This window comes from Ornithodoros turicata, chromosome 4 (assembly GCF_037126465.1).
Source record: "Ornithodoros turicata isolate Travis chromosome 4, ASM3712646v1, whole genome shotgun sequence".
NCBI classification, from domain to species: domain Eukaryota; kingdom Metazoa; phylum Arthropoda; class Arachnida; order Ixodida; family Argasidae; genus Ornithodoros; species Ornithodoros turicata.
The window spans coordinates 62,565,282-62,589,851 of record NC_088204.1 but is presented as its reverse complement, the minus strand read 5'-3'; the positions used below and the strand labels follow the sequence as shown (position 1 = coordinate 62,589,851).

General features: G+C 46.5%; 1 protein-coding gene and 1 long non-coding RNA gene across 2 annotated transcripts in view; one reads left to right on the top strand and one right to left on the bottom strand.

Annotated features, from left to right (window-relative positions):
- The window catches only part of LOC135393297 (uncharacterized), a 92,518-nt gene that overhangs the window by 52,760 nt on the left and 15,188 nt on the right, over positions 1-24,570 (bottom strand). Inside the window, exons 2-3 of the mRNA XM_064623767.1 lie at positions 20,831-20,925; positions 18,693-18,884 (exon numbers count right to left, since the gene is read on the bottom strand). Of these exons, the coding sequence (XP_064479837.1) occupies positions 18,693-18,884; positions 20,831-20,912 (274 nt within the window). The 5' untranslated portion in view covers positions 20,913-20,925. The remainder of the gene's footprint in view (positions 1-18,692; positions 18,885-20,830; positions 20,926-24,570) is intronic.
- On the top strand, positions 3,094-4,781 carry LOC135393296 (uncharacterized). The gene is made up of 3 exons (XR_010422570.1): positions 3,094-3,637; positions 3,806-3,944; positions 4,585-4,781. It is a non-coding gene; the product is annotated as an uncharacterized LOC135393296 (long non-coding RNA).

Sequence of the window (24,570 nt, the reverse complement as noted above, 5' to 3'; positions counted from 1 at the left end):
GGCAGTGTGGGCAATGGAGAAGGATGTGCCCTACAACTTCTACAGCACCGCAGTGACAGCATTGGGGAGAGTCAACTTGTCTCAAGCGGTAACGCCACTGCACTGTAAATGCCACATCGAGACACATGGCGTCTTGACGAGAGATATGTCGAGGCATGCGGACAGCCTGTGCTGGATCAACTCTGGTTAGCATAGCTGGAAGCAGAATGGTAGCGGTTCATTGGCAGGAAGCCAGGGGAGTCACGAGACGTCGAAGTGCGGAACGACGATCTCCTCTCAGCAGCGCAATCCGCGTCTGCCGCCGCGACGAAAGAGCTGCTGCTGCGGCGCTATCGGTCTGGGGTCTGGTTCACAAAAATCTCGCGCGACGGAATCTGTCGTAACACCGTCGTATGGAAAGTTACAACGCAGTGTAGATATTCACGAAGGGCGCGCGTCGCAAAATCTTCGCAGCTTACGGCGGAATCCTGCGAGTGCTCCCGAGCGGTCTTACGAGGAAAGATGGCGGCGTATTTGACAGCGGTGGATTTGGCATGACCAGAATTCAGGGACACCTCCTCTGATGCAGGTTCTGCCTGATAGCAGAAGAACGTGTAAGGAAGCCAACTTGAAAGAAAAGTATGGGGCGAGGAGGAAGGAAGATGGAATGAAACGTGGGCAGACGAGAAAGGGAATTTGTACATCAGATATCGCGCGCGGAGCCCGGCTATCAGCAGCAATTGCCCAGCGCAGAATGAAAACGTGATGAATCAGCTTTGATAAGCTTTGCCAAACTTTTCTTCGCTGTGCTGCTGCTCAGAGTTCTGGGGTGCTGCTCGTAGCGTGTGGAACGGGGTGATTGCCACTTGTAAGGCTGGCCCTGGTCCATTTTTTGTTCTCTCTGTGGGGAATGGGGATGCCGTCGACGATGACCAGTGTGTGTCCTGGGGCGACTTCTGAGGGAAATGTGCCGACGTATGTGTGACAGCGTCTGAGGAAAAGCCCATAAATTATCCTACATTATGCTGAAAAGAAATTATGCTCGATAAGCTAAGAAAGCGAATTCAGTAGCACCTCACTTTGTTACTTGCACCTTGTTACTCAGTGATCACTGTATCGTACGCTTCAGTTTGTTCTTGGCCTTATCCTGAAGACACTTCAATGCTTAATTCTAAATTTTGCGTCTTAGTCTCTTCCCGGCACGATCAAGAATGCTTGTCGGTTATCAACTCCCTCCCTTAGAGAAATAAAAATAAGCAGTCTTCCGCTTGTTTATTTTCTTATTTTCAGAACATCGAGAGGTGAAAGAGTCATGTTCGGCACAAGAAAGTGCCGAAACCAACACTTCCTAAATAATGTCGGGCATGCACGCTTACGTCACCTATATGGAGGCCTACGACCTGCTTCGAGCTTTCTTCTCGTTCGTTCTTTCATTTACTCCATGGCAGCATCCACAATAGTAACAGCAGGCCTTCCAATGCGACGCAAGGGACAGGCCTTCTCCATATCCTGGAGGTGTTGCTCAAATAGGCGCTCGAATCAAAGACAAAAGGAAGAGAGATGCCCAAGCAGCACAATGTCTCGAGTGCTCTAGTTGTGAACGGTATGTGTATTATCAATGTAATTAGTGCGGCCGTTAATTATTTTTGTAATGAATCTTCGTAATTCCTGAAAACAAGCTGAGCGCGCAATTCCGAATTGGGAGAACACAACCCTGAGAAGTCTAGTCAGCAGGAATTGAAACAGTAACACTTCTCTGTGCCCTTAAAAAAATGAGCGAAAATGCACTATCGTCGAGAGTTGCCGCGAGTTCGGCAGCCGCTCTTTCCTATCACCTTCACTGTCACCGTTTGACGATACTGACATCACGCTGTTCCTCAAAACATGGGGCCCCCGCTTCCTAGCGTCCTCGTTGTTTTTCTCTCGTTAAAATCTGACACAAGACATTTATTAAGCAGCGGAATCGGTGATTGCCTTTTTGTTATCTGCTAGGTTTTTACAGTAATGCATTTGTAGTTTTATTGTGTGACGTTTATGGCATTACATCGCGAACTGTGTTGTGCAGACCAAACGAGATACCGCGCAAAGAAAATCAAGTATGATAATGTAGACTGAGAAACAACATCGCTATTTCCCTCGCTCCAGGGACAAAGCGGGCTGTTCCATGATTTCAGTAACAATCTGTTGTCAGTTGAGAAGTGGTGACACCGAGTCACGGAGAGGAGAAATTGCCGCAAAACCCGAACAGTGTTCAATTATTTTGTATGTTCGCACATTTTTTTTTACTAAAGTGCAAAAAGGTTCTGCGATTTCGGTTCTTGCGGCGTAGGCCCCTCAGGGTTACGCTCTACATCTTTGCAATTACGCAGTCAACGTATTTTCACTAATTATAATGATTTATCGCGAATGTTAGTTAATGGCTGCGCTATTTGTTTATACGTCACCACCTTTGAATTGGTCGCGTACGGAATAGATATATTGAACGACTTTTGCGAGAAAGTCATTTTGAAAGTCATTCGCGGATTTCATCAAATTCATTCAGTCTTACTTCACCTACCCTGTATGCAGGGTATCCCAGGTAAATGTGATCATATTTTTTAAAAGATATATCTATCACTTCTTCCGAGATGAACTCAATTTGAGATATAGCGTAGGCTCAAGGGCATTCCCTAGAAGGGCATTAGCAGACTCCTAAGGCAATGTCTTAATTCTTTCAATAATTAACATTTTAATTAGGAAAACTACGAAGTTGTTCCAATGAGAACATCTGACCTCTTCGGTCACCAAATACCAAAGCCGTTTTGAGAACAAAAATCCGTTCGATAGATCGTTCGCAGAAGAAAAAAATCGTGAAGGAACACCATTTCTTTATTTTATTCATTCATAATGAAAAAGTTCATTATTGAAAGTTAGTTAAAGCTCAGCTACGCCGATTTTCGAGTGTTACAGAATGGAATGGTACTCACACGATGTGTTCATAAGGGAACACCGATTATGTATGCAAAACAGTTATCCCAAACTCCTCGCGGTTTTCCGAAAAAGTGAATTTTTAGTTTCACTGACATCCCGTCTTGTGGCCCGCAAACCCTGTGTCGACGACACATTCGTGGTCTGCCCGCGCTCCGGCTTGGCATGACTTTTGGCTTGGTTTCTTCCGCCAAGCCGGCCAGTTTCTCCTGCCGAGCCGTCTGCTGCGCAGATTCACATTGGGGAAGTGATAAACAGTTCGCTATTAGGGAGCCAGTATATTTCTGGACTTCACTAAACCCACGAGGAACGTGAGTTTTGCTTCCTTCGACTGCAAAGCATTTGCTAGGCCAGTACAGACTTCCTGGTGTGATTCGTGTTCTGTGCTGCGTGCCGAGAATGCGTGAGCGTTTTGCTCCCGTCTGCAAGAACACTTCAGCATGCAGTTCCAATGTTTCAAACCACAATTTTCCGAAAGGTGAAAGAGAAATCTATTGACTGCAACAATCGGTTACAACTCCGACTGGGTGCCACCTTCGAAAGCAGTGATCTGTTCATCTGGCTCATACGAATGTTACGGAAGCAATGCGCAACTTGTTTCACAAGAAGCCGAAGATGTCTCGTCCGGGATGCCGTGCCAACCTTATCTGCAGCAGGAGATTGCAGGGGCAGGACTAGGCAGCAGATAAAGGTAAGACGCGTAATGTTAGACAAGTCAGTCATGCGGTGCAAATTGCATCACGTAGAAGAGAAAAATACGCTATCTGTCAGTTACTGCTTCATCCTTTGAGATTACGCCCCAGCGGGTGTATTCTCAGTACAGATTTGGAATTGCCTTATTTGTTAAATGATTTCGCAGGCATTCTGGCACCACCGAAAAGCTTGCACTCCACGTCTCAACTATCACCGTCTGGGTTTCAATCTGAAGGCTGTCACCAGTGCCAACCAGACGCCCCTTCAAAGTTCATCTGTTTTTGTTGACGGAACAGTGACACCTGGTACTGAGACATTTCATTTTCTGATTAATCAAGTACATTCCACCACTTGTGCTCGACTTCTTGTGTTCGTATACCCTTGCTGTTGCTCGCTACCTTAGAGCAACCATGCCTGAGGTGCCAGCGCTTTCAGAGTACATTTAAGCAGTATCATCGTATCACATGCACGGCAGCACATCTTGTGTATTTTGAGTAAGGTATAAATTCAATGTTCGCTCAGCTGTGTATTTTGGTCACAAATAAGGTGTTCTTCCAGAGCGCTCAAGGGCAGTTCAAGCAGTTTCATGTGTGCAACAGTACATACTTTTTCTCAGTTTTGACTAAGGTAAATCGAAATCTTCCAGTTGATGTCTTTCGGTCATAAATTATGGTTTTCGAGACATTCAAACAGCATCATGTGTGCAACAGTACATACTTTTTCTCAGGTGCAGCAGAAGCTTGTGTTGCATTCAAGTGGTATCATGTATACAAAAACTAGTTTTATGCCTTTCTGTAGCTGCTGTACTAATATTGTGAGTACAGAGACATTCCTGCATAGCATATCGGAGCATCTTGTGTGCTATTGTTGGTATGATCTGCAGCAGTATATTGATAATGTTAATTATTCAATGACTTTAGCTAACATTTACATTCTTACTTCTAGGTAAACCTGTCACGCAGATGCCCTACCCCTTGGTATGCATAGTTCAAGATTGTACCGAAACAATCCACCTGGAGCATTATTCTTCAATTGGCAGTGGCATTACTATCACAACACACCACATACTTCATGTGTATGGTGCGTGTACAATGCATCAAACCTATTCTCATGTACAGACCAGCTGGTACGCAACTACAACATGAAACAACAGACACAGAGACCGTAAAGTCATGCCTTTTCCTCCACGCCTCGGGTTTCATGTTATTATCCTCACATGCAGCTCAATTCGCCTGTGCTGTGCAGCATGAGCAAAAGCATATACACTATTCACGGTCCCTTGATAGCTTCCTGGTCACGCAGCTTCTCCGTAACTCTATGGGGAAGCTTTGCCCAGGGACCGGAGCGCCCGCGTGGTGGCGCTGCCATCGGAACGCGGGAGAGAGACGCCTGCGTCTCCCATTGCAGTACACGTCTTTCGGCTGTTGTCGCGTTGTAACCGTGTGCTAGCAGCATGCCAGAGACATGCTGTGTTACCAAATGTCGCTCTGGGTATTCGGGGGGTGGCAAGGGGGTGTACGTGTTCGCTTTTCCTGCGAATTCTGACAAGCGTGAGAAGTGGAAACGTGCCACCCATCGCATTGATGGTGGGCAGTTCAGTTTTGACTCTCCACACACACGTGTCTGCGAGGAGCACTTTGACCACTGCGATGTCGTATGGCACGACGAACCCGTCATCAACGACGATAAAGTGCTGCACAAGCGTGGAAAGTCAAAGCTTGCGTGCAAACAAAGTCAATGCAGTGCCGCGCATATTCGACGGCTGCCGTCGTATCTGAGCACGCCGAAACTGCGAAGCCGTTCCGTCAGACAACGATGCCCGGGAAACAACCCCGTAACAAGAAGGCGTCTGCCGTAGACACCAACAACGAACTCAGTGCTTTTATGGAGAGAATCTGAAAGAAAATTGCTCATGGAACTGGGGCTTTTGAGCTAATTTGGCTCCCAGGGATGTCAACATTTGTAATAATCGTGTAATCGCGGTCGAGCGATCGCGTCAAATACTAAGGCAGCGTTCACACGGAGCAGCTTTTCCCACCAACTCTGAGCAACTTTGGAGTTATTGACAGTCGTCCGACACCGGCAACCTCCAGCAACTCAAGTTGCTCGTAATCGCTCCTCGAACGAAAACTTAAAAAGTTGCTCGCGCGCTGGCCAATCAGCGAGAGGAGTACTGTCACGTTGCTCCCGAGGGCGTGGATTCACGGGTTCAAATCCTGCACGTGCAGCTCAGAAATACTCGTTTTTTTTATTTTATTTATTTTTTTTCTTACGAACGTCACGAAAATATGTCAATTTCCATTCTAGAAGGTAATAATGATCTATTCGCGCAAAAAAAAGACTGTAATTTGACAAACGGTTGATAAGGAAAAGACTCCACCAGTTGGATTCGAACCCACGCTCTCCGGTTGCCGTAAGATTGCTTGTGGGTGGAGCTGTCGAGTTGCTACATGTGAACGCGCCCTCTAAGCGGTCATGTAACTGTCTGAGATTAACTGTAGTAAGTCCTTTACACGCTAAATAATGTACGCATCATTAAAGTGTTTTAGCATGGCAGGATAAAAAGGCCGCTCGAGATTGATTCACGGAAGCATGTCGGATACATGGCGGTTCTTTTCAGTCTCGTAAAAGAAATGAGGTCCAGACGATAGATGACTAAAACAAGAGATGAACGGGACAAGGGCACAGTGGTTAAATTTCGTGACATGTCCTTCTTGTCGGAATCTTTTTAGACGCTATACTTTTGTCTTCATCAGCTTCGTGGCAACAATTGAGAGTAACTCATCTGGTACCTCGTGAAAGGACTGGTGTGATTGCGATCGGCCGATCGCGTCAATTAGTACGCCGTCATGGGCGCAGCAACTGTCCGCAATTAACTGTAAAATGTACTGTACCCGCTATGTAAAGTACAGATCACCTTACCACCGTGCCCTATGCACATAAACTGCGCTAGAATTTCCGGTTGAGGGTTTGAAGATAGGAGACTCGCGACAATACATCCGTGCCACTCGAAGTGGTCGGCAGCAGCTTTACGCATAAAATAATGCCGAACAGAAAACGATTATTCGATTATAGTTGCTGCAACGTAGCAGAAAACCATTGCAACAAATAATTTTCTCGTTGGATGTCTGGAAAAGCGCAAAAACAACACTGCATCTGCCGTTCCCATGACTGGCCCGAGCGGGAGATTCTACCGCGTTCCGATCGCGGCGCCACCACGCGGCTCCCGTTGTCCCTAGGCCAACTTTTTGACGGAGCTGCATGACCAGAAAGCTATCAAGGGACCGTGCAGTATTGTTTGTGGTCACATGACACGGAACATAAATACAGTGAAACCTTCCTATGTTGGACACCCGCAGTGCAGCCGAAGCGTCTCCTACGTATAGAGGTGTCCGAGTTACAGAATATGACGGCAACAAAAAATGGAAGAGATCACAGCTGTGAGAAATGTCCCCCTTCTTCAATTTAAGGTCCTTAGTGGTACCTGGTGGTGGTGCCTGGTAGTGGTACCTCTACCCACTCTTCACTGATAATTATTACTGATTTTACTATATTCAATTCCGTTCAGATTCTACTCAATGGCATTACATCCGGAGCTTTTCGAGCAGCAAGGACTTGTCTCTGAAGCGTCAGCCTACTTCTCATAGCTTTGGTGCAGTGCTCGTTCAAAGGCTCTAGACAAACTGAAGACAAGTGCTCACGTAACAATGTAGACTGACAGCACTTGTTTTTGGACTCGAAAAACTAAAGCAACAAAATGCTGAGACCAGAATAGGGGGAAAAAGGGGCAAAAGTCAAGGCCACTGGCTCATTTTGGGTCTTTTTGGTGCAAAGATGGGCCGACATTGAGGTAATTTGGCCAGGGTTTTGTCCGACTTTGCAGGGAAAACCCTATCCTACTTCCAAGATAGGGAGGTGTCCGACATAGAGAATTTCGTCCCCATGTAGTTTCAATGGGAGCCTGCCCGTGCAATGAAATCATGGGGAGTTGTCCGAGGTAGGGAGGTGTCCGACTTTGGAGGTTTTACTGTACTACAGAGCATTCTACATCATGTAATCGAACAGTTGTTCACGTTTGGATATTTTAACCATGGAATTTACCCTGCATGCACCATACCATGTCCAAACACGAACAACTGCTAGAGAGCAGCATGTACTGTTTCCGTATAGCACTTATGGCGAGCGTCCTGTGATCGGAAACAGTGGTGTCTTTTTTCTGCTACAACCAGTAAACTACAGTAAAGATTTAGAAATACTGTGTCATACCATAAAGCACTATGGGAAATGGCAGTTTGAAAAACTGGAGAAGACTGTCATTAGAATGGGGGACATGTTCTACGGTGAAATTTCTTACAGTGTGTGCTGTACCACGTAATGCACTGCAGGCCTACCACAGTATGGTAACGCGCTGAATACTGATTTGCTCAAAAAAGGAATGTGTACGTTTCTTGTACTAACTTCCCATTATGCAAAGTAGTAGAAAAATGTTCTCAGCCAATGGGGAGGGAGAGGACATCATTCTGGAGTCTCGTTGACCTGCAATGTGTCGTGTGTGAATGTCATTTTGAAGAGTGTAGGTGGTACAAGACTGTGTTCCCACATTCTTGGCAGTGTTGACTAATAACCATAATAAAGTAGAGGGTACATTTGTTGCTTCATATATTTGTGTCATGGCAAAGCATGTAGAGATACATCTTCCTCAACATGCAGGTGACAAAACTGCTTTTTATGCCTAAACTATGACAAATAGTTGTGTGTTCAGCACCACTAATCATGTGCCGGCCTCCATGACATGTCTGTGACATTCCAAAGTGATTAACATGTCCCATATATGTGTGCAATGCTGAAGATGACTGTGTACCTTCCATCGAATCTTGATTCAAGAAAAGTACTGTGTGATTTGCTAACAGCGCCTGGCTGTACCTTCACAATTCTACATAAAAATATGTAAAGTTTGCCGAAGGAAACATAATGAAGGTCCATAGCGAAAAACCCTGAGACAAGGGATAGGAAGGGACATACACAATGTCTCAACATAGCGTGTTTATGTCCCTTCTTGTATCTCCTCTTCAGGTCTCGCCATTATGGACACTATCACCAGCTCGCTTGCTGTTGAACCGTTCTTTCAACGATAAGGGTCACTTTCATGGACTGGATGGCAGCCAACATGCTGTCAATAAAAAGAATAATGGAAGGAGCTCAATATGATCCTTAGGCTGTGTGTGGTCATTGCTTTCTGACAAATGGTGACTTAGAATTTCAGGACAGTGCTTGCAGTGGTAGTATTCTTGTGTTCTCACCCTTGACGCCCATTGTGTGTCATCGGTCACCCGTAATCTGCTAATATGCACATAGCTCAAACAAAGTATATTTGTATTTCTTTGAATACAGTTGGTACAGCACATTGTTTTTTACATGTTCTTTGGAAAATATAAATAAATTCTCTACTCTGCAAGTCTCCTGTCAGCTCTACAGAGCAGCTTCGAATTTCACTAGAAGCCACGTGTGAAGCCTAGACCAAACTAGTGGTGAAGGTCCATATAGGTCATAGATAGATACTATTATTATTATTAGATCATATGTCAGGCTTAGGTCCTGGTTGGCAGCAACGCATTTGAATCTTATTAAAAATTGGTGCAGGAGGCGACCAACATAACTAAATACACCAACTGCCTCTCACAAATTTTGTGGTGTTATACTTTTGAAACAACATTAATATGCCGCAGTGGTCTTTTCTCTTTTGTTCCTTTTAACCTAGAAATATTAGGTCTTCGGCATCACCAGCCTTAGTTGCTGAGCATTGAGTTATCTACGTTGAGCACTGCAGTTTCATATTTGTTTCTCTGGACAAGCAAGCCTGCTTCCCCATTCTGATAAGAGTCTTTCAGCTTTGACAGGGCATTTGTGGACAAGGAAAACATTTCGACTATTGTGTATTTTGCTATGAAGTGCACCGTACCAGGCAGAGGACACCATCCACCATTTCCACTAAGGTTATTAAATTTGTGATAAAGTACATGTACCTTTTGTCACTGACTAATTTGGTGGCAAAGTTACTTGAGTGGCAGTTGTGCAATTTTAAGCACATGTTTAAAAAAAATAGGATATGGGAAGTGCTGACTTGGTGAACATGTGGAGTACCCAATATAATAATTGGGGGTTTACATCGCGAGACAACTGAGTGTGGAATACACAGCACAGTGTAATGTTCCTTATTCTGGCAATGTTAGCATGGTTCAAGAAGTGGGAAATGTTGCACTACCCTTAATAACATCTGTTAAGCCCAGCAAACAGGGTACACATACCCTGATCTGAAGACACTATGCCTAACTCAAAAGCAATATGAGATCGACCCGTACGTGTTTATTTACGAAACTATTATGAATGAAATATGGCCTGTGTGGTATAGAACAATGCGCACACTCAAGTAAACATGCAAAAAATACGTATAAGGGCTCTCGACCTACATGCCGCGATGCGCTCTACGAGATAAACAACACACTACAAAACTACATCCAACTGTTTTTGTGCGGGGCAACTCTAATGAGCACTTTTATATAACCGACGAATGGTTCAACGAATGCAGTTCGAGTGGTCACGATACATTCCTACGTCGTTCATTGCAGTCGCGCTATGATGCTGCACAATATATGTATCTCGTGTAACAAGCCTGGGAATCGCACGATGTGCATGGGCAGAAATACGGCCTTCTTTCTTTGAAGACCAGTCCTCTGCAGGTGTGTGCTCAAACGATCACAAAGTCTCACGTTGTTGCTCAATCGCTCCCATTCCTGCACTTGTAGTAAAAGCAGCAAACGGGTTGACGTGAATGGCAGCTGAACGGTTGAACTGCGAAGTTCTCGAGCACATAATCACAATTTCTCGCTGAAAATGATGTTGAGGTGAGTTCGCGGTTGTTGTTTCCATCGTTCAATAGTGATTACCTCGGACGAAACGCTCATCGTAGCCGGCGGCCATAACTGGATTTCCTCGCAAACGGGAGAAGACGCCAGGGAAGTCAGAGAAAGCCTCAGCTTTCATCCAATCAGACGCACGATTCTCTATCTACGTAGATGGAGCAGGTTTGTCCCATCTACGTCACAAAAATGGCTGCGCCCATGGCTTGTTTTGGTTTCTTTGATGAATTAATTTTCGTAATAGGAAGACAAAATTGAGAAACGAAGGTGTGTATCGGGGGCAGTTGGATGTGCTCGTTCTGAATATCACAACCGTTTCAACACATCGGGAAATCGGCGTAGCTGACCTTTAAGACATTGCCTTAGAAGTCTCCTAATGCCTTCCTAGAGAGCGCCCTTCAGCATATGATACATTGCAATTGATTTCATCTCGGAAAAAGTTATAGATATACTTTTAAAAATATGGTAACATTTAGCTGGGACACCAAGTAGATGACAATAAACACGCATGGTATTTTTAACATATTCATTATTTTCCTATAAGAACGAGTTAACCCGTAAGGAGGTTACGGCCTTGCACAATGCTGCATGAGAACGAAAAATTTGTCGAGGTACAGAATAAAAGAAGTTTAAGCCACATGTCCGGAATTTATGTTAAATGATTCAAATACATCTACACTGCGAAAAACATGCGTAGGAATTTCTTCACTTTAATTCCAATTACCATTAGAGCGAGTCAAAATTGACCCGCATAATTGGTTCCGTCGTCATATTGACCTCGAATGAAAAGTTGGTGAGTTGTGTATTTACAGGGAACAAAAACGGACGTTTAAGCCACAAGTTCGATCTACATTACATAAAAAAATTACATTACAAAAAAGATGCTTGTAACTTTGTGCATCCTATTTAGTTTCACCATTATAGAGCGCGTCCAAGTTGGCTTTCACCAGGACTCCGTCGTCAACAACAACAACAATAAATGAAGAAGTGATGATGACATGGGATGTTTCCCCGTGGTAGCCACAGGACACTACCCCATTTCCGTCGTCATATCGATCTCGATGCATGGAAATTTGATGAGTTCCGCCTTGACAGGGAACAAAGGACGTTTAAGCCACATGTTTGAAATTCATGGTAAATGGTTGACAGGCCTCTACACAACAACAAACACGCGTGGCACTTTGTGCATGATTCCGTGTCATGTCACCTCTATCCATGAAAATTTGATGAGTTCCGCCTTGACAGGGAACAAAGGACGTTTAAGCCACATGTTTGGAATTGATGGTAAATGATGGACAAACGTCTACACTACAACAAACACGCGTAGCATTTCGTGCATTTCATTTAGTTTCGCCATTATGACGCGCTGAAGTGTACCTGCTTGACGATTCCGTGTCAGGTCGACCTCTATCAATGAAAATTTGATGAGTCCCGCCTTGACAGGGAACAAAGGACGTTTAAGCCACATGTTTGAAATTGATGGTAAATGGTTGACGGGCGTCTACACTACAACAAATACGCGTGGCACTCTGTGCATTTCAATTAGTTTCGCCATTATAGAGCGTTACTGAGCGTTAAAGTGTACCCGCACGACGATTCCGTGTCAGGTCGACCTCTATCAATGGAAATTTGATCAGTTCCACCTTGACAGGGACAGGGACGTTTAAGCTACAGCTCTTTTCCCTGAGATGTTTGCATTCGTTACAGGTCCGAAATTTATGGTAAATGTATCATGTATCAGCGCTACAACAAACACGCGTGGTAATTCGTTCATCTTAAATACATTTACCATAGAGCGCATCAAAGTTGACCCACATAATTGATTCCGTTGTCACATCGACCTGGAGTTCACAGACAAGAAAGGGCGTTTATGCCACAAGTCCTAAATTTATTTTAAATGATTGACAATAATCTACATTACAACAAACGCGGGTGGTATTGTGCAAAACGGGGATTCCTGTAGCGGTGAAGTAAGTGGGAGTGCAAGAAGAAGTCATCTGCTATTCACATATTAACTGCACAGGCCGTCGCACAGCATTAAGGCAACTAAATCAAACTGAACGCCATGCAGTGTGATATAGATCCAGTACAGCATTATTGAGCCAAAACTCTGATGCTCTCGCCCTGTCGTTACTCTCATACCTACCTCTGTTAAACTACCTCAACAAAAAGAAAAAAGAAAAGGAAGAAGAAAGAAAAAAAAAAAAAAACAAGCGGAGCAGACCGCGGGACCCCGAAAGCAGTGACCATCATCGTTACCACTGAGCAAACAATGCCATACATGCTCGTTCCAGGAATGAAGGTACAGACGCTTCGCAAGCCACACCGAGCTTGTCAATACTTCTTTTGTCGTGGGAACAAAATAGGAGCGTCCCACAACAGCTCACAAAGTTGCAAACCGTACAAGACAAATTCAACTTTCACGTCCTACATGCGCATTTTCCGGAGAACCCATTGTTTTAGCCAAGTACAACAAAAATAGCACACCAGTGCATTCTGCCATGAAGCCAACACGGCCAAAATAAGTCCTCCAGGAGCAAAACTGTGACGCTCTTACGCTTCCATTCCACTAGTACAACATCGATGGGCCTTTCACAGCAACACCCATGTGTGGGCTTTTCTTTCTAAAGCTCAGCGTCAACAGATATTCTAACAAATCCAGGTGGAATGCATTGCTTCAATGGAGGGCAGCGAGTACGCCGGTCAAGCCAACTTTAAGAAACCGTGTCCCGGATTTCTGGGAATGAGACGGCAAGCAGACTCCGTAATACGCGCCCACGCATTGCACTTTGCTACAGAACCTTCCAGACCATCCCCGAACGTCAATGATGCACTTTTTTGCTTGATGACCTTCAACAAATGCTTCAGTTTTGTGTGTAGTAAAATCAGGTCGCAGGGATTTTTCAAGCATCCCGTACACCTCGCTAGGGCACCCCCAAAAATCGTATAACGCCTCTCCAAATTGTCTGCAAGAAAGGCCAAAAAAAACATGAGATAGCTGATAGCATGAAAAAAGCTGCAGATATGGGTGACACACACCCCTACAAAACACCCCTGAATCCCTGCTAGGTCGTCGAACGCGTTTCGCCTGTGATTGCATGGCATCCATTATGGCTACCGAAAGACCGAGAGCACGTGGGGTAACAACATAGTTGTGGACGGAGGGCTTCTTCTAACGGGATGACAATTATTGGTACGATTGCACATTTTCGTCATCGTTGCCATAGTGAAAACATAGTCTCGCACCCGTTGCCTGTTTCTCCACTACGATAGCTTTGTGAATCGTGCTTACGACGCCGTCGTACATGCGTCGCAGGCTGCGGCGTCTTAGCGCATCTTAGCATTACTTACGGTCGCGTTTGTGAATCCGACCCCTGTTCATTCCCTTCGACAGCGCAATGGACTGGAACCCACTTGAGATCCAGCCTGTGCCCTGCTTCGTAGACAAGGTTGTAAGCCACTAACACTTCCATCACCAACGGTGCGGATGAGCCTCCGATGCCAGAAGTTTCAATTGCTTGCAGCGCAGATGTAGAGTCAGTGAACAGGACCCATTCCCACGGGGTAAAATCAACGATGTGCTGCAGAAAGAAAAGTATGGCAGGGGCGATACTCTACCCCAATGCGGATGGTGATGTAGAGAGTGAAACAATGAGCCCCTTCACAAGAAGGATCGATATCCTATGGCAGGGGTGACGAACTCATTCGTGTCTATGAGTTTCATTGAGCGAAGGAGGAACTACGCGAATCGCATACCTCGCCCTTGGGGTATGGGGTATAGATGACACAACACAGAACTTAAGACGTTCGGCATTACGGTCATAATTACCGCTGCCCCGTTAAACTTTGAATGATTATTTTTAGGTTCAACTCTTTAATAGGAGGATACAAAATGCAAGAGACGGGCGAGTCGCCCGTGATACATGAGTTCGCTCTGCCCAAGCAGCTTCGACTGAGGAAAACTGCGTCAGCCGCGTCAGATGTAACGCGAGCTTCCCTTTGCTTCTCAGCCTTTAGGTACGTTGCACCCTCACGTGGAGAGCTTCGGATACTGTTGCACGTACACGTACGGAGAGCACAGGGAACATCCAACATCTCCCTCCTTAACTCTGGCCGTACCCGTAACGGGTTGGTGGCTTCAGATGTCGTCAGTAACGGGACGTAGGTCCAGACGCTTTCGGTACTGTTTGTGGAGTTGTCCCATCGGATGGACTTGGAGGAGAAACGCAGGGCAAACTGGAAACAGACAGCTGATCATAGTCAATGCTGCTTCCTCGGTGGTCAAGCACTAAATGCTTTGCATTTCGGCGAACGGTGCCCTGATCTGTGATAACCGAGTAGGACCGAGGAGTGTCAGTCACACTCAATATGGTTCCGTGGCGTTTGAGGTCAGTTACCCAGACCTTCTACTGAGGTAGGAACTCCTCACGTTCTCGGACAGAATGTCGCCTGTTGAAATTTATTTCTTGACGCTTTCTTCTTTGGCCTTCAAATGCGCTCAGCTGATCAGCATTGGGCACAGATGGTAGCAGCAGCTCCGCCGCGATAGGTACATGGGTGCGCAATCGTCTGTTGAACAGCAGTTCAGCAAGGCTGAAACCATTGGCCAGGGGCGTTGCGCGATACGCTAGGAGTGCTCTGTAAGGGTCAGACGATTTCGAGATCTTCGCTTTTGCGATTTTTACCGCTGCTTCAGCGCAACCATTACTCTGTGGATATTTGGGGCTCGAAGAGGTGTGGGCAAAACCCCAATCCTTGGCAAAAATGGTGAACTCTGAGCGAAACTGTGGCCCGTTGTCCGTGACCACCGTTTCCGGAGTCCCACTTCTGACACCATGTTAGGTTCAACTCTTTAATAGGAGGATACAATATGCAAGAGACGGGAGAGTCGCCCGTGATACATGAGTTCGTTCTGCCCAAGCAGCTTCGACTGAGGAAAACTGCGTCAGCCGTCTCAGATGTAACGCGAGCTTCCCTTTCCTTCTCAGCCTTTAGGTACGTTGCACCCTCACGTGGAGAGCTTCGGATACAGTTGCACGTACACGTACGGAGAGCACAGGGAACATCCAACAATTATCACCACCTACTCGCAGACGTTTGGTGACACAGTTGTCTCGCGAAGTAGTGCCACGAATTCTTCTTATTATTATGTAATATCGAACACGGACGGGCAATTGTTCGCAGTAGCATACGTATCTTCATATAATTTCGTCCAACGTAGAGAATAAAACGGAGCCACACGAACTTCAGCAAGCTTGTTCTTATCGGTGCGTCGCACACCAGGTCAAGCAGTTCCATTTGTTAATCATCAGGGACGTTGTCAGCATGTGCGGAAAAAGGCAAGCCAAACGGCTCCGATTCAAGTCTCCTGCACTGGAAGAATACTTGTTCGAATTCACTCGGGAGATCACCAAGCCTGCGACTGAACCGGTCGTTTCTGGTGGCATTGTAAGCACCAATATTAGAAATCAGCATACGTACGGCTCGCTCAGAAATTCAGCAGGAATGCACCAGTAATAAATCAATCAAGTAAGAATGAGACACAGGGACATGTTTAGAGCAGGGTGCCGAACTGAACCCGAATCGTCGTTGTTGCCGGAAGCGAACCCGAACCGAAATTTTCATGACACTGTTGAGCCAGAAATGGAGCAGGACCGGAAAAAATAGTAGCGGTAGCCGGTTCGCAACGAAACGATTAAGTCAGCATAAGAGCTCAAGTACCTCTCAATCCCCGAACTATGACACACTGGTCTTTCTACCATGAATTTCGCAAATTTTCACCTAGCAGTCGAACGAGGACGTACACTCTAAGAAAAAAAGGTATGATTTTCTACCCATTTCGGTAGAGCTGCATTGCAACCACATTTCTACTCCAACCAGTTTTACCTTTTGGTTATAACTGCAGAGTAGAAACAAACTACAGAGTAGAAACCATTTTTTCTTAGAGCAAACGTGAGAGAGAGGAGCAAGCGAAAGGGACGCCGCAGCTTATACCCGCGGGGGAGGATTCGCGTGTGGGTTGGCACGAAATGGTAGAACTACTGTCCTGCTGCCACTTTCGGTAGGAAATTCTACCTTTTTTTCTTAGAGTGTAGAGTAAGTATGCTTTCAGCGTCTTTTTGAACACGTTGAAGTGCAGTTGCCCATGTGAGCGCCGCTGCTAGCGCCCCACGCACACACAGTGGTGTCTGCTCTTCAGAGAGGCGGCGCCACGCAGACGCTTGTGAAACGTTGGTTTCCAAGAAAACGACGCGGCAATCCTCTGATAGCAACTCCTATTTTCCAGAAAGTATGGCCTGCCATCGTCCACCCAATGAAGCAGGAATTGAGTAGGCCAGTTGGTGCAGGCGCCCAACATTTCCCTTTACAAGTGAGCAGTAAGAATTCAACAAGTCAGAAACATGTGAAGTGGAGAAGGAGCGTACGCATAAGGGTGCCCTGTTTGATTGGTCGTGGTTTGAAAAGTAAATGTAGTTCTGCTTAGTGGTAGTGGAACTGTGCCGTGACACAGTACCTTTGTGTTGTGGATTAACTGGTACACTGCTGTGAGCTCGTATTACAGAGCAATGCTGGCGAACTTATTTTCGACATGCTGATGTACGGTTTCAGGTCAATTCACGCTACTAATGCAGTGTGCCAGCAAGCACCATCGTCTATGTAAAATGACGTCCATCTTGTTAGGCTTCCTTTAAGTGTATCCTGCTGGCACTGTGCGCGTGAAAAAAAAAAAAGATATTGGGGAACAGAAAGTAGCGGGACTACGCCACTTCATCAGCGTGGCCGCTATTTGCAAGCGTCCATCCATTTTTTGCTTTATCTCGCTAAATGACGACGACTAAAAACGTCAATACGGACGACAGCAGCAAGCTTTTAGCCAGGCATTTCCTGATAAAAGCAGCTTTATGGAATACATAAAACGGAAGAGTTGAACCAGTTCGCGAACCGGTTCGGGGCTGAGAACCAGCTTCCGAACTGGTTCGGTTTTGCGCGCGGCCAAACCGGAACTGAACCGCAACGAAATCCGAGCAACGCGAACCCGAACCGAAACCGGAATTTTTTGCGGTTCGACACCGTGGCTTAGAGAGTCATAAGCGAAGACGACGAAAGCAAGAACAGACAGATTAAGAACGTGGAACGTTTTGTCATATGATTAAAGGTTGAAAGTTTGACGTTCCCTGACCGCCCTTCTGTACTTCTGTCGTCTTCGCTGTTGTCGTGTGCAAACCGGTGCTGCTCGTCCGCTCGACTCTTAGTTAGAGAGTCAGCGGCTGCTACAGGTCAGCGGCAACAGTTTTCTATCACTAGTTAACGCAAACGAAACTGCTCGAGAACAGAGCCCAGTGATAACGTCACGACTGCCCGTGAAGCTTCTGTCCGTTTTTCTCTTTTTTGGTGAGGGGAGCAACCCTACGCAGGTCGCCTCCGCTTTGACACCTCTGACGTAAGAAGCTGTGGCCTCGCGCTTCTCGCCCAACGCCCGACCAATATTAAATTATGTTCGAGTTCATGAAGCACTGCAATTTCTTCACGGGCACATTGTCCCCGTCTCACGCGCAATAATGGACAGGCGGGAGGAACGAGCAGAATTAGTCGCGATATTAAATTTCAGCGAAGTGTTGTCTGGACAAATAGAGAAACAAGTTTTGGGGCGGACCTCTGTGTATGGTGGTGATAGTCTGTGCATGGCTGATAGAGAACGAAAGACGTCTCATTTGTCTCAACCATACATATCATACCATGTGCGCTCGCTTCCGAAGGACACGTTCGCGCTATAGAGTCACTAAATAAGCTACGCTTCACAGTATCGACACTGAGGCAAGAGGGGCGAGTTCGAGCCGCCATGTTGTTTCCTTTTGACCTCCAGCCCCACCCGTACTTCGGCAGTGGAGACAGATGAATATGAAGTTCGGCAGTGGAAGAAGACAACACCTCGAACAGCGCTCCATGAATGGCAAAGGGAGGTCAAACGGAAACAACATATGGCGGCTCCTATTCGCCCTTTTGCCTCAGTGTTGATACTCTGAAGTGTAGCTGATTTAGTGACTCTAGTTCGACACGGACCGGAATACGGCCCCTAGTTATGCACTCGTTGAGTATACCAATAGGGCACTCCACGTACGCTAAGTTCGCACTTACGTCTAAACGTAGTTGTCGCCATCATCGTAGAAGCCGTTGGACTCGTCGTACTGGCTGGCGCCGGCTGGGTGCCGGGCTGGTGCCCGGTGGGTGCCGGGACGATGCTGGGAGGAGCAGTGGCGGGACTCGTCGGGTCGTTCACGAAGAAGTATTCATGCTCCTCTGTGGTTGTTTTCTCATCGCCGTCACCACCTGACCACATAGCCGATGGGGAAGCACGGGTTTTATTTACTGGCACAGAAAGCTTCGGCCTAAGGAGCTACCGAAAGGAGAAACTTCCGGTGGACAAATTCAACGGACCTCCAAGTCAACCTTATGAAAGACATGGTGCGAAAGAATTTTCTCCCACTCATCCTGAAAACCTTGCATTACACGCAGACACTGTCACATACTTCCTCATTGACCACGAAAATATAGCTCGGTTAAATTAAATTTGGTTACACGGCCAGCACTAGCACGGTAGCAACCGGCAGCAGCGTTGTGGTCATGGTTTGCTGGCGTCACGTCAGGGCGGGCGTTAGCTTCGTCTATCCTGTCCTTATAAGCAACGAGGTCACCGATTTGGAGAAAACATGCCGTAATTATGTTTTGTCGTATCTGAAAACTGCCTTCGAACACCTCTATAGCACATGCTGAACTTTGTATATCTGTGTAAGCTTCGACTGGATCAAATTTTGCACATGGCATTCGCTTGTAACAAAAGCAGTCGACATCTCCAGTCTGCAAAGAATGAAGTCTCAGAACAGTTTTAATGTGCTTTCGTGCGGAGCTCTCGTTAAAGCACCCGAACCACATCCGAATTCCATACAGTGTTTGTAGAATCGTTTTTTTTCTCTCCCTCCTCTTCTTTTGCGTGCCTTTTTCGCGTGTTTTTGCGATTTCACACAGTTTTCTTTTTGGCTTACGCCCAGCCGTCTTCCACCTGGCTCTCATATGTTGACATGATGAGGGACAGACAGTGCAAAAGTACGTCACTTTGTTTTGCCGACATTGCCTTGAGACACCTGATCCTCGTACAGCCGAATTGAGGCATTCTTGGTCGTTTTCGCTCATATGGGTGCCATATTTGTTTACATGCGATGAAGGAATGGTGCTACTTAGCAGACGTCAAAGATCATTGAAAATTGCTTAGATATGTGGCAAAACGCAAGCAATAAATTTGCTTGGTAAAAGAAACCGGAACTTCAGGACAGGGAAGTGACGGTAGCACTGGGTACAAAATTATAATTCAATTCTGTCAACAATATGTAATATAACGTTAAGGTTTATGTTACGGTATAACGAAGCGCTCGGTCAGTACGAACATCCTTGATGACCCCTGCTCCTGAAAAATAATAGACCTCTCCCTGTTTTCAAACAAATGACGTCAGATGGTACAACACCGCCGCCTACTTGGCAGAGTGGAACTACAAAAGCAGAAAAAAAATCAAGTCAAAAGAAAGCGACGGTTCCACATAGTTCTTCATATTGTAAGGTTTTTTGCACTTTCTTGTTCTGCTCCATTCTACCGGTTACACTATCTTTTCTGTAGCCCTTTCTAAAGATGGCTACCGGGCTTTTCCATCATCAGGAGCCTGAAGGGCACGAGATTTTCTCGGAGTGCACGTGGTGTCTATACAGAGCAAGCGCGAACTAAATCGGAATAACAAACAACATAACGCACAGGATTACGACGTTGACTTTCTAGACGATGCAGCTATACCTTGGATTGATCATTCTTTTCTTTCCGCAGTGCACTGGAAACGGGAATGAAGACATGAAAGGGGGGCGACTAAAAACGTGACCTCATTTGTGTGCACCACTAATACAAAGAAGAGACTCTTGACCTTCGTGAAGGGATACGGCTTCATGAAACGGCGGTGTTCTCCACCCCGGCTGTTTCGGTTTCACTATGTCTACTAACTTCATGTTATGTCACGGTGGCGCTTCTCCGGTAGAGGCCTATTAGCTGCAAACTACATTTATTGGTGCAATAATTGTTGCACGGTGAGAGTCAGAAGAAAGCATATGACAGGGAGTTTTTTAGTTTTAGGCTCCAGGGTATTAAAATGCTTAGCCCGGTTTAGGCAGGTTAGGCAACGTTAGCTTAGGTATACGCTTACAGATTGGAGTCGGTCATAAGACCCATTTCTACTTACCACTTTGCTTGGCTGCGTATATAATCGCCGAGGCACCAAACGTGAGCAGCAGAATTATGAGGCAAACCGCTATTACCAACATGGCTATATCTTCCCTGAAAAAAAAAGGAGGAAAGAGATCAATGATGAAATTGATCTTTTTCACATACGCGTCGTTTCCTAGCGGCTCTCCAGCAAACCACGCTCGCAGCGCGTCAAAACTAATCCACGTGGGTGACACAAAGGGCCAAAACCGGTCCGGAATGGGGCAGACTAGATTGCGCCGTTGATGCGGTCCCCCCACAGGACCTCACTTAACTGCGTCCCCATACTGCGCCATCTAGTGAAGACGGAGATATCCTCTGCGGTGCCTCAAGGTCATGCGCATGCGCATAGGGCATGGGGGAAAAGGTTCATTCAGTGCATAGATCATCGGTTACTGATTCAGTGTCAGCACCGCTATCGTCGGTGGCTATGAGCGGTTGCATATCGAGAGAGGGCATCAAAGATTGGTCGACAGAGGGGTAGCACATATACAGGGTGTTTCACCTAAAGTGATAAATTCTAACTCACGGTGTACTCGTCGGAGGATTGCGGGACTTTAAGCGATTACCTTCTGGAAACTTTAGCCGCCATTTAGGACGGCTTTGGATAAGAGAAATTTATTTCTATCACTTAATCTTTGAACATTACTGTAGTGGCGCTGCAGTTCTACCGGCAGCGATGTTGAAAATGAAGACGGGCAAGTCTCGTGAGCAGCTGCTAGGCAGCTGGCATTCGGGTTCTGGCCTATTTTCGGAGTCCAGGAACCTTTGATCCAGCCAAAGAGGAATGAAACCTCTATCATGTGAGGTTCGAAGCCGCTTTGCATGTGGCCAGGATTTCTGACGACGAAGACAAGAGCAGCCTACTTATATCGTCATTGAGTCCAGAAGTATTCAAGCGACTATACCATTTGTTGCAGCCACGCAACGTTGCCGATGTCCCCTTCAGCGAGCTTCTCAAGCGGATGTCGGAGCACTATACGCCGAAGAAATTCGAAGAATTCGAGAGGCTCAAGATGTTGTCTACCCGTCAAGACGAGGAAGAAACGGTGAGGGACGACATGGATCATCTGTCTGCTATTGTCGGTCGCTGTGAGTACGAAGCCGAAACGGATCTTCGGACCTGCTAATTGCTAACCGCGTTCATCGTTGGACTGCGAGACGAACGACTCCGGACATGACTTGTGCTTGAAAAGGACCTTACCTTGGACTCTGCGCTCCGGTTGGCGGAAGGTTGTTTGGCAACTGAATCTCAGCAGCTGTGCTTAAAGAACGTGGTGCACTTACTAAGGAGTGATGGAAACATTCGTTGCTTTCGATGTGGAAGCACCAACCATAGTGCAGACGACTGCCGTTTCCGATCCGAAGACTGCCGTTCTTGCGGGAATAAGGGCTACATAACGAAGATGTGCCGCAGCGAAAACTCCTCAGCGACGCCATCAGGCCGTTCGAGAGGAGGAAGGCGCTCCCGCAAGGTCAAGCTCGTGACTGATGTTTACATAGCAGAAGAACAAGATGGACAGTTTGTGACTTGCCGGATCCAAGGAGAAGATGTCCTACTTTAAGTTTACACCGGATCTCGCGCAACCCTGCTTGATGAGCGGACTTTTCTCAAACTGGGAAGTCCTGAGTTACGTCCTCCAAGATACCAACTCCGTTGCTTCAACAAGGCCAACATTGGGCTGCACGGACTGACACATCTTCAGGTATGCTTGGGAGAACGCAGCGTGAAGCTGGAAGATACGTTCACTAGAACGGAATACACAAACCTTCTAGGGAGGGAGTGGATTCGAGCACTTCGCATCGACATGAATTCGCTCTTTGTTGGAAGTGTAAGCTCCAAGGAACCGTCTCTGACCGAGATCGTTGTGAAGTACCAAGATTTGTTTCGTCCAGAATTGGGAAGGTGTTGAAAAGTTTGGTTCACCTGCACTTCAAGGTAGGGGCAAAACCGAAATTTGTCAAGCCTCGCCCCATTCCGTTCGCTACAAGGCAAGCCGTTAAGAAGGATCTGCACAGGCAAGTGGACAATGGAGTTCTGCAACCAGTTGAGGTCTCGGAATGGTCGACGCCTATCGTTGTAGCCAAAAGGAGCAGTAAGGGTTTGTGGCGACTTCAGCGCTACCGTCAACCCGCAACTGGCGATTACACAGTATCCACTGCCACGACGAGAAGAGCTACTGGCAGTTCTCAACACTGGTCAGAAGTTTACGAAGCTAGATCTGTCTGAGTCTTATCTACAAATGGAACTTGATGAAGAGGCAAAGAAGATGCTCATCATCAACACACACAAAGGTATGTTTCAGTTCAACAGGATGCCTTTCGGTACCGCCTCAACAGCAGCTGTTTTTCAACGCACGATGGAACAGGTCATTGTTGGACTGTCATCGGTGGCTTGCTATCTTTACGACATTATCATCACCGGAAGAATTGACGCAGAGCACCTCACAAACTTGAACAAGGTCTTCACTCGACTACGGGAATTCGGTTTCACTTTGAAGAAAGAGAAGTGTACGTTCCTCCAGCCGCAGGTGGAGTACTTAGGCCATGTTGTGGATGCTGAAGGTTTTAGACAATCACCCAAGAAGTTCTCAGCAATCCTTAATATGCCTCCACCAACTCAAGTGTCGGAGCTGCGTTCATTTTTGGGAATGGTCCAACATTAAGGCAAGTATTTGAAGAGCTTGTCGGATGTTTGCGCACCAATGAATGACTTGCTGAAGAAAGGCATTGTGTGGAAGTGGTCATCCGCATGTGTAGAAGCTTTCGAGACGGTGAAGAGGATGTTGACATCCGCTGAGGTCCTGACTTACTACGACCCGGAGAAGCCGATCTTCTTAGCAGTTGATGCTTCTTCAAAAGGACTCGGCGCAGTTATCTATCACCGAATCAATGGCAAAGACAGACCGGTAGCTCACGCATCAAAGACACTCACGTCAGCAGAGACGAACTACGCTCAGATAGAGCGAGGGGCACTTGCCGTCATCTCTGGTGTGAGAAAATTTCATCAATACCTATGGGGAAGGAGATCTGTCCTCTACACCGATCATAAGCCCTTGACCACCCTTCTCGGGTCAAGAAAAGTCCAGAAAAGAACCAGTCTCAACAGCGAGTCGTCTACAGCGCTGGGCACTTATTTTGATGAGCTACACCTACGACATCGAATTCAAAGGAACGAAAGACATTGCTAATGCAGATGGTCTACCTCGTCTTCCGGAAGGCCCGGATGCAGAATCCGATCGGTCAGGACACCAGGAAATCTTCAGCGATCATTGTGAAGAAATCAATGCCATCCAAGATGAGAGCATGTCTATCCAATAGCCGCTGAAGACATCGCAAAAGCTACAGCCAGCGATTTGTCCCTCTCAATGGTGGTAGACTATATCGAGAACGGTTGGCCCGCGACTGTTCCTGCTGAGTTGGTTCCTTACTATCAGCGGCAGACAGAAGTGGTAGTGCACAAGGGTTGTGTCATATGGGGCTTTCGTAGTGTTATTCCCCTACATTCAGAGAAGCGATGCTAGACGTCCTCCATGACTGTCACGTTGGACAGACTAAGATGAAGATTTTGGCACGTTCTGACGTCTGGTGGCCTGGGTTGGACAAGGCTATCGAGATTAAGGTGAAGCACTGCGACGCGTGTGCAGCAGTGTCCGCTCAAGAAGTACCGGTACCCTTACACCAATTGGGAACGTCCAGACAGGCCTTGGGTCCGGC